Here is a 15,323-nt window from a genome sequence, read left to right as displayed (position 1 = left end):
TTCACGCTGCTGTAATTGAGACTATAAATGCTATCATGAAGGATCTTGGTGGTGGACTTTTTTCCATTTTACCTCATGAATCTCGTGATGTTTATTTCAAAGAACAACTAGCTATTGCTTTGCTGTATGTGGATTTCAAGGGTTATGTAATTGAACATTTTCTTGGTTTGGTACATGTTAGTGACAAAACCGCTTTATCCCTTAAAGCATCTATTAAGGTAGTGTTATATACGCATAATTTAAGTATGTCAAGGATATGTGGACAAGGTTATGACGGAGTAAGTAACATGCAATTAGAATTTAATGGCCTTAAAACTTTAATAATATGAGTGAATGCATCTACTAATTAAGTTCATTGTTTTGTTCATCAACTTCAATTGACACTTGTAGTTGTGGCAAATAATCATGTTCAAATTGCATTACTCTTCAACACTATCACTAGTGTAGTGAATATTGTTGGTGCTTCATGTAAACGTAGAGATGCTCTTCGAGAGAAATAACTTAATAAGGTTGTGGAGGCATTACGAGTTGGTGAACTTTCTATGGGAAAAGGTCTAAATCAAGAAACAAGTCTTCAACGAGCTGGTGATACCCGATGGGGTTTGCACTTTGGGCATTTGATTAATTTGATTATTATGTTTGGTTAAGTTATTGATGTGCTTGAAATTGTTGTGGAAGATGGTATTTGCTTGGCGCAAAGAGGTGAAGCTTATGCATTACTCGATTTAGTGCAATCTTTTGACTTTGTCTTCAATTTGCATTTAATGAAAAATATTTTGGGGATTACAAATGAATTGTCGATGCCACTACAAAGAAGAGATCAAGATATTGTGAATGCAATGGCTCTAGTTAAAGTAGCTAAGCAACGACTACAAACAATGCGTGATGATCAATGGAAATTTTTATATGATGAGATCTCTTCATTTTGTGAAAAGAACAATATTGTTGTCCCAAATATGGATGATATATTTGTCACTCAAGGAAGGCCACGATGCAACGCCAATGCAATGACAAATTTGCCTCATTATCTAGTTGATTTATTTTACACTATTATTGATATGCAACTTCATGAACTCATTAATCGATTCAATGAGGTGAATATGGAGTTACTTCTTTGTGCGGCTTCTTTAAGTCATTGTGATTCTTTTGCGGCTTTCGATAAATTAAAACTAATTCAGCTTGCTCATTTTTATTCATCAGAGTTTTTTGAAACTGAACTTCTTATTATTGATAATCAGCTTGAGACTTACATTATTAATTTAAAATCTCATTATAAGTTTAAAAGCTTAAAAAGTTTCAATGACCTTTCTATAAAATTAGCTTTGATATTGACTGTTTGATTACTTATATAGAAAAAAAAATATATTTTGTAGTTTTGAAAATGAAAAAATCTTGCATCATTTTCAAACTATGAAAACATGCAGAGATCAATTGTAATATGTTACTTTCATATGACAAAAACTTTTGATGGACTTTTGTTTTATTATATATTTTTTTTAGTAAATTGTAAAATTGTATCAGTTCATAATATTCCATACATTCTATTATGTTCACCGATTACCAAACAATAAAGTAATCAATAAGATAGTTTCACTGCTGCATAGATCTTAGAAAAGAAAAAAGAAACATGTTCTAAATTAGGCAAAAGTAATACCAATAAATATTCAAATACCTAGACTTCCGAGAGGTAAGTTCGTAAGTATATAATATTTAAAGTATATCCTAACATGAAAATAGAAGTAACTTAATCAAACGCTATGCTAGAATAATAACAACTTATTAAAAATTAAACATAAAGTTGCCCAAAGAAGCAACATTATCATCTATATGAATTTTAATTAGATGGAAGGGTAAAAATACAAATAAAGCATGCCAAAACTTTATTTAATTTTTTAATTAAAAATTAAATAAAGAGTAAATTTTGAAATAAAACATGCCAAAACCCTTATTAATTTAAAAAATAAATTAATGGTGAATTTACAAATAAAACAACAAAAAAGCTAATCGAATGCGTGAATCCAAAGCTACTGAATTAGATAAAGATCCCTATACATAGTATCAAAAGGTCTCCTAACTCGGTTTTCTTGCCATATCAGGAGAGTGCATTAAATAAAACTCAAAATACTAAGTTAACTGCAAATAGTTTTCTCTAACGTATAATTTGAATGTAAAAGAAAATTAAATTTGGTTGTAATTTATTCATATATGAATAAATCCTTATTAAGTATATGACTTTTATTTCTTTATTTTGAATTTACTATTATGTGCTCTATATAATAGAGATTATTAGCAAGTTTAATGTCTTTAAAGATCTTAAATTCATTTTTATTGTTTAAAATTATTTAATTTATTTACAAATATAAATATTATTAATAAATGAAATAATATATATATATATATAGTAAACATATTCTGGGGACGTTCATAGGAACGTCCCCAGAATTTATAAAGCTAGAGAGACAGTGAGGAAGAGAGAGATAGGCACAAATAAGTTGATGAACAGTACTTGCAACAGTGAAAATTTCTGTCTGTTCCCCAAATAGGTTGCTATGTTGTTCCTTCGTTTGTGTTTCAGTTTTATTCCGTGCTGCACTGTAGGTCTAGTAGAAACGAGATTGGACGGTTATGATGAATTCAAATACTGTGCACAAAAGATTTGATGGTTCAGATTCAATTACTGTACATTCTAATTTTTACTGTGCATCCCAATGGTTCAGATTCAATTAATGTACATCCCACTTGACACTGTTTATAAGCACATTATTACTATTCCTCAAATTAATCATCACCGTTGGATGACGGTTGTGATGGATTCAAATACTGTGCACAAAAGATTTGATGGTTCAGATTCAATTACTGTACATCCCATTTGACACTGTTTATAAGCACAGTATTACTATTCCTCAAATTAATCATCACCGTTGGATTCGAATCCAATGGTTGAGAAAAACGTCCGTAGATTGAAAATCTATTGACGTTCATAGGAAAAGCAACCTCATATATATATATATATAATTTAAAGACAATTTTGTTGTATATATATATTGTAGAGTAAGCACATGCATTTACACTACAAACTACCACAAATAAGAAAAACCAAGAGAGAATGGAGAAGAGAGACAAACACAGGAGCAGGAGAGAGAATTAAACATGTGTATGAACAGTGCCGAAACCATTGCACTAGGTGGTCGGTTTGTTGGTTTATAATTTCTTTTTGCGCAGGGGTGTAAATAGCCTTTGATGGATGTGATTGTTTTAGATATTGTTGCGATGATAATGAACCGGTTCAAAAGAAAGTACTATATATTATAGTTTTTCATTGTGCAACTGTTTATATAGCATTATGCATCTCATTTTCAACCATTCATGTTATCTGTTAAGTCCGATGACTTGGATTGACATTATATGACAAGCCGAGTAATGACATGGCAAGAGGAATGTGACATGGTAATAAAGACTCATCAAAGAAAGCATTGACTAGGATGATGATGTGGCAAAATGATGATGTCATGACATGTGAAGCTACAAGGGTTAGAAGATCAAAGATGAAGATTATGTTTAGTAGATATTCCTCTCAATTGAGTCATTTGATGATCAACTATTTTTGGAAAGTGCATCAAGTATAAAGGATCTCTTCAAGAAGGGTAAGTTTTACTTTAAGTATGTTTATCTATCCTTGGTAAGATCCGGGATGATAAATCATATCTTTGATAGAGCTCCTTTTTAGAAAGATCTATTTTAAAGAGGGAGATGAATAAACTATCATTGGCAAGAATTCAAGATTATGAAGAACGTATGAAGCTTAGTTTGGTGTGAAGCTATTTGGAGACACAAACTAAGTTAGGCAAGGACAAACCAAGGAAATTATCACGACCATATTTAGTATCACAATTTGAAGGAAAAACCAAGAGCTAATTATGGGCGGAGCTATTCAAGGAGTCTAATCATATGTGGAGATAGATGGAAAGATTACATGAGATATTGTTTAGAGATTTGAAGATCCAAGCATGGATGATTGGAGATCATGCTTGAAGATATTGAAGGCTAAACTTGCATGAAGATGAGATCAAGTTTAGTAACAATATTTCCATGAGTCAAACGAAGATCATTTGGGAAGACCAAACTTGGGCCAAGTTTGGAAAGAAGATCGGGAGATCTTCGGTGACTATCTTTGGTGAGATGGTCGCGTGTGCCTTGGTGGGCAAGTCCCTCGGGAGAGGGTGATCTACTGAAGTGATGAGAGGAAGGAAGTAGCTGCAGGCAGGAGGAGCTCGGGTTGAAGGTCGCAGATTCGGCTACAACTGGCTAGAACTGAGTCATGTTCAGTAAGATGGGCCATGTTACAATTGGTTGTTGTAACATCTAACTTTGGAAGGTGTCTAAGTTAGGAAGCTGCGGAGAATTCTAAAAGAGGAAGGATTATTTAGACGTTGGTGCGTCTATATAAGAGATCCTACTTGAAGATTTTGGATGAGCCAACTAGCGAGACTCTTCGGTGAGAGTTGAGTGTGTGTCCATTGGGCAATCTAGAGAGGATATTTTTTGTGTTGAGAGAGTGAAAGAGTGTTGTACACTTTGTTCTTAAACCTCTTTTAGTGGATTGTATCTCCGGGCCTGACCCCCCAGATGTAGGCAAGGTTGTGCCGAACTGGGTTACCAATTTGCTTGTCTACTTTCTCTTGTGTTGATTGCGTGTGTATGTTTAATCCTTAGTGAGTATTTGAGTGACATAGCACATCATACCACCCACCGGAACCATCATTATAGTTTAAAACATAGCATTGTGTATCCCACTTAAGCACCTATTAATAATTACTGTTGAGGCTACTGCTGATGAGAATGGATGATTTTCCAGCCATTGGATTTGAATCTAATGATTGAGCTATGGGCATCTTATCTACTGAAGTTCAAGTTCGTAGATGACTCGGTCCTTAGGGAGCATTTGGTTCTCGGTAATGTTTTTATATTACTACCTGTTACTTGGTAATCTGAATAGATTACCATGTTTGGATTGTTGGTGGTGGTAATGTTGATGATAATTTATGATTACCAACCTTGGGATATTACCAAGTAACTTGGTAATCACATTACCACCAAAGATAGGTGGCTATGTAAGTATATGGTTAATTTGAATTTTTTTTGATAAATATGCCCTTGTTTAAAAATATAATTTTAAAAACTGCATACTTTAAGCATTGGATTAAAAAAATTAATTTTGGCTGAAGTTATTTTCGAAATATCTGCAACTTCAAAACTTTTTTTTATTATTATTAATAAATTTTTCATTTAAAAATTTTATTTTATTTTAAATTTTAGATATAAAGGCATTTTGAGAAAAATGTGTAAACATTAATTTTTGATGTTATAATTTAATTCTTTGATCCCAAATTTTATTTGATTTTAAATTTAAATTTACTCAAAATTGTAGCTATAAGAATATTTTAGGAAATTTGGAATATTAATAAATTGATTATTATATAATATGAATTTTCAACCAAATATGATTATAATAAATTATCATAATATTTTTAGTTGGTATAATTGTCGTCAGGTCCTTATTATTGTGTAATTTTTGTCATTTTAGTCCTTGTAATATTTTTAGGTACAATTAAGTCCTCATATTTGATCGAGTTGGGACTTTCAAGTCCGAGCGTAAATGGCGTTGACTTCACCGTTTCTTTTGAGCCGGCATGGCTTTAAATATTCGATGTTAGGTACAATTAGCTCTTCATATTTGATCGAGTTGGGACTTTTTAGTCCCTCTATTTCGTAATAAAAAAAGTCAAATTCGCTATTAGGTACAATTAAGCCCTCATATTTAATCAATTTGGGACTTTTTGGTCCCCCAATTTCGTAATAAAAACAAGTTACATCTGCGCAAAAAAAACTGCAAAATTAACACCATATACGCTGTGGACTAGAAAGTCTCAACTCGATCAAATATGAGGACCGAAATATATCTAAAAATATTAGAAGGATTAAAAAGACCGAAAGTACACAATAACAGAGACCTGTGCCACAATTAAATCTTTTTAGGTATATAACATTCCCAATTTCATCTAATCTAGTAGTTTTAATATTTTGTACGAGGGTGTATGTGTTAGAAAAAAAAAGGTGTAATTACCATACAAGTCCTTATAATTGTGTACTTTATGTATTTTTAGTCCTTCTAATATTTTTTGGTACAATTAAGTCCTCATATTTGGTCGAGTTGGGTCATTCTAGTCCACTGCAATATTTTTATGTACAATTAAGTCCTTTCAATTTACATTTACCCATCTACACCGCGGACTAAAATGACCTAACTCGACTAAATATAAAGATTTAATTGTAACTAAAAATATTGCAAGGACTAAAAAGACAAAAAATATATAATTACAGGGACCTATACAACAATTAAACAAAAAAAAAAACCAGCCCCTCGACGCCCTCGTCAGTGATGTTCAAAGTTAGCGTATGAGAGACAGTGAGTCATACTCACGGTCTCCAAGGGACTCTCCCAATGGCGTCCTGCGCCATCCGCGGTGGATGCCCCAGCGACTACCTCGCCGTTGCCTTCTCCGTCCTCTCCATTACTCTGTAAATTTCTCTCGCATCGCGTCCTCTCTCAGATGTGAATGTTTGTTTGAAGCTTTCTATGTTTGTTAATTAGATTTTGGTTTCAGATTTCGGAGTGAAGAGAGTTTGTGTGTGTGTGTGTGTGTGGATCCGAACAATGGGAACAATGGTTGTTTGTTTATTTGGTGGATATGAAAGAAGATTTGATTGCAGTTGTCTTTCCTAAATGTATGTTTGTTGCTAGAATAGTTTGTTCCGTTGCCTCATATTGTGTAAATTTTGAGTCTGTTGTTTGGATTGTTATTTTTAGATGATGCAGGTTATTGTGTTAGTTGTTCTGAATGAAATCCATTTTAGGTTGGTAGAAAAGTTGGTTCTTTTAGCTTTTTGCACGTATTTATCAGTTATATGAGCATTTTTTATGTTATTTGAGTCAGAGAATGCATTAATGCTCTGTTGAGAATTCAACGGGAATTGTAAGTAGTACTCATTAGGACGGGCGAGATTATGTGTGTGCCCTGTGCAGGATACAAGAAAATCCTGGTTTTGTTGCTAGTGAAGTAGTTTTATGAACAAAAGAAACTAAGGGGAGCTAGGGCAAGCCTTGCCTTGCTGACTTCATTTTCAGTTGGTTGTGTCTCTGCCTTTCTCATATCTTGTACGCATTTATCAGTTCTATGTGCATTTTATGTTATTCTAGCGAAGGTTGTGTAATTTCTCCTCAATTCAGATGATAAGATTTCATTGTCTTCCAGGCTTTTTGCTCGTGCATCTTTTCCTTTTCTGGTTCATAGGGATGCTAATGCAAAATCAAGTGGTTTTTGGCTTGTCATAATTCAAATTATTGGAAGCTTCAACCTTTTGTTATCATTAGTGGTATGCCACCTGATATTCTAGTCTGCTTGGGCCTCCTTTTATTTTCTTGTCAAGATTGAACTGAGCATTTTGCTATATTTTTACAGATGTCAGTCAATTATTTTACGTGGAACAAACAAAGAATGTGGCAATCATGCTACATCTGGGCAGGTTTCTTCCTCTTCTTGGCTTTGGTATTTGACAATGTGCCTTCGATGTTTTATTTTTTTAAACATAAACATGACCTTGATTTCTGCTCAACTTCCAGTGTGGGTTGAAGGTCCATTTGGGTTTGGATTGTTACTGAGCTGCCGCATTGTACAGGCCTTCAAGCTGTACCATGTGTTTGTTAAGTAAGTTTTAGTTTAATTTCCTCTTGCCCAAGTAGCATTAAGATGTATGTTTTTTTTTTTGCCTTTCTTTGGATCAATGAGTCTATCGTTTCAAAGTCAACATCTGTTTAGTTTTCATTTTGGTATGATTATTACATGATTATTTTGATCTTTAATATGACATCTTACAGGCGGCGGTTCCTTCCAGTCAGATCACGTGTGCTACTTCCATTGATTATCCTACCATGGATTGGGGGAGCAGCATGTAAGAAAGCCCATTTCCTTTGTTTTGCATAAGAACAAACATTTTTCTTTTAAATTATCAAAAAAGTCCTTATTCAATTAATGATCTTTCTGAATATTATGCTTATTCTTATGAAATAAAATCTGTTTAGCTTTACTATGAAATATTTGCACGACATCTAGCCCATCCAGGGAAGATGCATGAGGTGCTTGTCTTCTTTGTTTATCAGAGATGCAAATCCAGTATGTGACTTATTATGTGACTCTTGAGTTTTATCTCTCTAATGGCTATTCAGCTTGCCCATCAAGTATAGTCTTACCTTAGAGTAATTTATCTATGTTTTTATATTCCATTTCATGCACAATTTAAATAGCATATCATGCAGGTTCTGTACATCTAATGCCTTCCTTTTTATCATCACACCAGCTAGAATGCTTTCTGTTAGAACTAAGAATATTCCCTGAAAATGATAATAGTTACTTAAATCAACCAATGATCTATATTTCATTATCTCTGGTTCTTTTTAATTACATGACCTTTGCTGATGTTTGATTTATCATGAAACATATGTGAAAATTAAGTCTGGTACTTCCTGTAAGTGGAATGATGTGGAATAATGTTTGTTTGGTGCATCTCATATAATCAATAAAATATTTCTTTTGTAAATAGGGAAATGAGATATTATCATGAGATGTTTTAACAATCAATGAAGTAGGTAGTTGTTCGAGATGAAGAAAAGATTCTTAGTTTGATATAAATAAAGTTTCCCAAAACTTCAAACTTGGAGATCACACTCCCTGCTCAATAAGCCTTCAATAAACATGATGAAATCTATATTTAAAGTCATATAGTATCTAAGCTCTCATAAATTCATATGATACCTCCAAGTCCTACTCTTGTACACTGTAAAAATCTTAATAGTGTGCTTTCACTACTCAGCACCCACACCATCTGGATTAGAGAAAACTCCCAACTAACAACTCATGGATGTCTCATTTGCATCTAAGTTGTTACTGTTTTGATTGTTTTGATAGGCTGACAAGGTTATGAGCCCAAACCTTAAATGTTTTATTTGAATCCACAACATCTTATGTTTAAAGGAGAGTTATTGAGCATGAGACTTACAACTACTCTATTGCTGGTTGTAAATAGGCTAATTTATCTGTATAAGAATTAATAAGCCCCAAAGATCAAATTACTTTAATGAAATTGTGATTTATCACAGGATGGAGTCTTAAGATGCCTACCAATGGTTGAACTTAAATTATAATCTATAATCTTTTGTATCAATTCAATGATTACTTCGAATTATGAATGTTTTGTTTGTATTCTTTTTTATGCTTTGAGCCATATACTTTACTTGCTTAACACATGTAACTAGATTTTCATGCTTTAAACTCCAGTTATTCATATCAGCAAGCCTCTAAATCATCATTGCCATATGAGTAGCCAGTGGGTTGTACCCATAGTTTGCATCCATGGCTTTTATATTGCTGTCTTGATTGGTGTTACAATGGCGGTTCGTCATATTGAGTTCAAGTTTCATGAATTCAAAGACCTTTTGCGGGGAATTATTGTCTCATCTATTGCAGTAGGTATGCCTAATGCCCTTGGTTTACTAATCTTTTATGCACAATGCATTTGCTTGACAAGTAAAATAATAACTTTAATATTTGTATTGCAAAGCTGTAATGCTTTAGCACAATTTTCTATTTCCTACACCGATCAGTATGATTCTCTAAGGTTTTAAGCATATTCAATTTTGATAGTAGTGTCACTTTTGCTGATAATGCCTTCCGAGACACTTATTTTATTTTTAAGTCATATTTTCTATGTGCATTTAATTTTGACCCATCATATAATGCTTTCCTAGTTCATATTCTCTATTGTTGAATTTCTGGGGGCATAGATGATCTTTTGCATGACTTAGGCCATTGCATGAGTCTCTGTTGATTATAAGTCGGACTAGAAGTTACAAACTTATTGTCGATATGATTGCAATTTTGATCTGGATGGTCTCTAAATGATTTTCTGAAAACCTACCCCAACCCTTGAGAATGATTTATATATTATTTATAGCACTGCAGTTGAAGATGGAGAAAGGAAACATGCAGTGTAAGAAACTCAATAGAAATATATAGGTAAGATTAACACTTGTGAAGTAAGAATAATTGTTTCTTTTTTCTTTGAAGTTTTGATAATTTTAAGATGTGTTTGGTAGTATTATAAAATTTGGAAGGTTTGAAAATGTCAACTGGCTATGACACAAGTAGATAGTCCAAAATAGGCCTCCCTTTCTCTCTATTCATTCTAAGTAAATCCATTTCATTGGCAAACATATCCACATCAAGACACAGCACCTCAAGCCTGCCACAACTCATCGCACCATTCCTTTTGTCTTGAAACCTTCTCAATGAAGAATGAAACAAACACAAGCAAGATCAAAAGGAATCTGAGCCCTGCACAGCTAGGTTGTTGTCATTGCTTATCTGTTTTATCCTCTTATTTGGCATGCTTATGCTTGCAAGTCGGGTGCGCAGATGGTTTTGTATTCTTGCATAAAACAATGTAATCCTTGACATAAAAAATATCAAGGTGGAGATTGGTAAGCTTAACGCTTGTTAACATGTCACAGGACTTTGGATTGCTGCTTACATTCTTAATGATGTACATGAAGATATTCTTTGGGTTCAAGTTGCTTCTAGATTCTTCTTGCTGGTTACAGTACGTGATCTTTTTATTTATATTTTTTATTTTGTGAAGTGGAATTTCCTTCTGTTCTGGGTGAGCCATATATGCATAACGCAATCATTTTTTATTTGTCTAAAATAGTTCGTCATGATACTCCGCCAAGGTTAGATAACTTGTATTCTATTGTCCAACAATTTATAACTTCCAGCTATCTTCACTCATGAAGTCCTTATTTTAGTGATGCCAGCAATATTCTATTTGAATGGATGGTAGTCCATAAAAATATAATAATAACAAAAAATAAAAAAAGCTACAATAACACTATAACTATGTGATGTTATTTGGGGGCTGTTTGGTAGCCGTAATTCGAGCAAGTAACTCTATTCATCCTATGCCATTATTTTCTTTTGGTTAGTTTAAATGTATATATTTAGATCAATTTATGATTTTACCTTATCAAGACCGCTCAAAATGATTGTGGGTTGAGCTGCATTAAGTTTAATTATCATTTTGGTGACTTTTCATTAGCTTTTACAATATGAATTAACATTGTTCTTATTCATCAATGCATATGAAAATATAAAATATATAAAACAATTTTTTACGTTAAACATATTATCATAATTTTTAAATTCTTATTCTAAATATTAGTATGCAGTCTAAGTAAAATATAAATTTGTTATGTAGTTTATATAAAAATTATCAGCCACTAGTAAGAGGGATAATCTCACCTATGTAGGTATTAACTTGGTCTTGGCGACTTGTCACAAAACCAGGAATATCTTTTGTCTTTTTTTTTTTTTATTTATTTATTTATTTATTTATTTATTTATTTATTTATTATTATTATTATTATTATTATTATTATTATTATTATTATTATTATTATTATTATTATTATTTTGTTGAGGAATGTGGGCAAGTCACGAATTTAAACCCTTGACCTTTGACTTGGGAAGAGAACAAAATACCAACTCTGCTATTAGAGGGGTGGTCAAACTGTGAATTTGGATCCTATTTGACCAGGGCAAAATTAAATACTGTTACAAATATTCTAATTGCTTGCAACTTGAATTATAATGAATTTATCCATATTTTTGTCACTGTAATGGTTTATTTGTATGGTAAAAAGCATGGGCAAACCCTCAAAAGGTCACATCATTTGATGAGGATTGCCTCAAATGTGATTTCCACCTACTTGTAATCAAAACACCATCTTAGTTATTACTCCTAAGCTAAATTTGATTGTTATTAATATACATGAAAAACTTAAAATTGTTATAATAGATCAAGAAGTGTTCTGCTCTTTTGTCATTAAAATGACATTTGATCTGCTTCAGCACCATTATTTTTTCAAGTGAGATTCAGTCAGTCCAAAATGATGTTTTACTGTTTTGTTTTCAGGCGAGTATAATGGTGCTACTTTTCTTCTCAATATCAGTTTCTCAACCTTTACTGTCTCAAATAAGCTTAAGAAGGCGGGACCTTGAGTTCCCTACAATGGGTCAAGCTCTGGGGATTCCCGGCAGTGGGTCTATTAATCAAAAGGCTACCATATCAACCGATTTAAGCCAGCCTCTGGAGAAGCTTTTGGCAGACAAGAGATTCCTCTTATCTTTCATGGCCTTTGCTGACAGGTACTGATGATTTTTTGGTGGTATATTGTGAGCTCAGATGTAGACATAATGATTTATGATTCTGCCCATTTATATGCTTGGCAGTTGTCTGGCGGGGGAGAGCATTCATTTCTATGATGAAGTGAGTGAGCTTAGCAACATACCTGTCACCGATCCTGTTACAAGGGTCTATATGGCAAGGCACATTATCGAAAAGTACATCGATTCTGGTGGGCATAGGCAAATACCTTTCAAGTCAATATTGCTTTTTTGCCTAAGCTCATGCTTTTAGTCTTCTAACTTGCAGGTGCAGAAATGGAGGTGAATATTTCACACAAGACCCGTCAAGAGATTTTGAACACGCTCGACATTGCTCACACTGATCTTTTCAATCATGCAACAAATGAAATCATACATCTAATGAAGACGGTAAAATATTATTTGCTTTCTTTCCCTCTAAATGTATTTTTTGTTTTCTTTCACCATCTTCTTATCCATAGAACTTGGTGAATGATTACTGGTCATCGGTATACTCTGTGAGGTTCAAAGAAGAGACTCTGAGACAACATGACAGCTACAAGTTGGAACAAATGGTATGGGATTTCTCTCCCAGGCTAAGTTCTGTTCAATGCAGTGATGATCCGTTTCAGCAAGACTATATAAACCGATGTTCTTCAGCTCGGAAATCCAATGTGCTTGACATGGATTCCCGGTGATAACTACAGAATTGATGAATAGGCAAGTCTGTCTAATGCCTCCTGTCGAATGGCTGACATCATAAATTCATTGACAATGAGGTGTTCTTTTTAGAAACCTTGAGAGTTATTAACAGAATTGTAAATAACAAAGATTTCGAGTCGAAACCTTAGTAAGGGTCAATCATCTTGTAATGACTTCGTGCTGTGCCTTCAAAGATTTTTATTGTGATGTAATATCATTGTTTTGTCATGGTGCCTCCCTATATGAATTTTGCAGTGTTATGTTCATAATTGTTCTTTGCTTATAACAAGTTATGATAGTAGGCTTTATGTTGACCATTTATTTATTCTTCTTTGGATAAATATCTTCAACAATTTAATCAGATGTGAATTTGGTTATGTTGATTGGTGCACTGGTGGAATGTAGATTTGTTTGGTGGAGTTGCTGATGTTTGGTGGTAGAAAGCAGAGGTTGGTTATCCTTCCCTCCTTTTATTTTTATTTATTTATTTGGGTTTCTTTGAAGGTTTTGCTTTCTTTCTTGACAACACAGCACAAATGGCAGGACAAACAGCCGGAACTTTCACCAACTTGAGTAAGAAGTTCCGATTGAGGCAGTGGTCAAACATTAGCAGTTTGCCACGTAAATTTACATCTATACCCCTACAGGGGTAAATAATGTTTTTCTTATAAAAACACAAACATTTTAGTGGTTTTCAATTGCGTTTATTCGTAGTGATACGGCAAGATTTCTCTTAGAAATCAAAGAAGAATATAATGAAGAAGTAACGTGGTCAGCTTAATGTATTTAATTTCCATACGGGGAGGTCAAGGGTTTAACTCTTTATGTATGCATGGCCAAGGGGTAAACAGATGGAGTGTGTCATATGTGATGACTTGCCCATTTTTAAAATAAAAAAAATATAATAACTAATAAAGGAAAACCTAACGGTTCAATAAAGAAAATCATAAGATTTATAAAATACCCTAGTATTACCATTAGTATTATCCTAGTGTTGCCATTGAGTCTTTACTGTAGTAGCATTGCAATGGATTAAAAATCAGCCCGCCCATTTATCACAGATTCACATAAGGTATAGAAGCTCGTAACATTGACCTAGCAGTAAAATGGTATATATATATATATATATATGAGGCAGTGTCATCTATGAATATTTATTGTGAACTGTTAGATAAGAATCCAATGGTCTTCAAAATAGAATATACTATACAGATAAGTTTTCATCCAGTATTCACTAATAAAATCAATCCAGCTCTCTTGCACCCTGTTTTCACCCATTACAATCTTTTAATTGTTGTTATAGTCCCTGTTGCATGTTTGCTCCACTCTATTTACATTATGTCTCTCTCATCTCCTTTCTCTCCTAGTTTTGTCAATTTGCTTACTATATCTTCTATATATATATATATATAGTAATGCTATTTCTTCCTATCAGCCTTCCCGAAACTATTACCCGAATGATGTGGCGGTTAACGTGGCATCCACATCACCAACACACTCTCTCTCCTGATCATCATGATTAAGAATAAAAAATAAAACAATTGTGAAAAATAACTCAGCCCCTTTCCACATCTCTCTTATCTCCCTTCCCGCGATCGCCGCTTCCGATTAGGTTCTTGCCGTTGCCTGGCCATCTCCCATCTCGTCGTCTCGATTCTGGCCGTCACCCGAGGGCATCTCGCCGTCGCCGCTTCTGATTCAGTTTTCGCTGTCGCCTGGCCATCTCCCATCTTGGAGACCTGGGTTTTTTCTTCTTTGTTTCCTTGAATTTGATCTGATGTTTTGGAAAGGTGGGTTTTTCTTTGTGTTTCTCTTGTTTTTGCTTCTGAGTTTGATGTGTGTTTGAGAAAGTTGCCTCCTTTTCTTATCTATGAGATCTGTGTTGTGTTTCTAGGGTTTCTTTCTTGGTCTTTGATTAGATCTAATTGTTTTGATGATGGATTTTATTCTAAGGTTTGTGTATCTATTTCATGTTGCCTCGAATTCATTTGTTCATTTATTTTTGGAAATTGAACTATTGATTCTTTTCTAAGCTATGATAATCTATCTTTAGCTTTGCTCTCTTTCTCTCCCTAATGGAATATAAATGATACTTTTGTTTTCATGATATCAAACCGACAGCCCTGATCTTGATTTTTTTCCCAATTAATTGTTTGGGTTTCTTTCTAAAAGTTTTTATCTTTTCCCAATTAATGTTGTATGGATGATGCTGTTGATATCAGGCAAAGTGCTCTTGCACTTCTTGGAGACCTGGCAAGGGTGAGTCGAAGAAAAGTATTTTCAGCACAAATGACTGATTTTGAGTAG

General features: G+C 33.5%; 1 protein-coding gene across 1 annotated transcript; it reads left to right on the top strand.

Annotated features, from left to right (window-relative positions):
- Positions 1-6,423: 6,423 nt before the first annotated feature.
- Positions 6,424-13,244, top strand: LOC120262025 (regulator of G-protein signaling 1). Its single transcript, XM_039270060.1, has 11 exons — positions 6,424-6,579; positions 7,314-7,434; positions 7,521-7,584; positions 7,682-7,766; positions 7,937-8,010; positions 9,393-9,584; positions 10,625-10,713; positions 12,085-12,317; positions 12,402-12,526; positions 12,604-12,725; positions 12,797-13,244. The coding sequence occupies exons 1-11, from the start codon at positions 6,503-6,505 to the stop codon at positions 13,010-13,012; spliced, it is 1,398 nt and encodes a 465-aa protein (XP_039125994.1). The 5' UTR covers positions 6,424-6,502; the 3' UTR covers positions 13,013-13,244.
- The last annotated feature ends 2,079 nt before the right edge of the window (positions 13,245-15,323 follow it).

The sequence above is a fragment of the Dioscorea cayenensis genome, chromosome 5 (genome assembly GCF_009730915.1).
Source record: "Dioscorea cayenensis subsp. rotundata cultivar TDr96_F1 chromosome 5, TDr96_F1_v2_PseudoChromosome.rev07_lg8_w22 25.fasta, whole genome shotgun sequence".
Classification (NCBI taxonomy): Eukaryota; Viridiplantae; Streptophyta; class Magnoliopsida; order Dioscoreales; family Dioscoreaceae; genus Dioscorea; species Dioscorea cayenensis.
The sequence above is the reverse complement of the archived record's forward strand: the minus strand, read 5'-3'. Positions and strand labels throughout refer to the sequence as shown.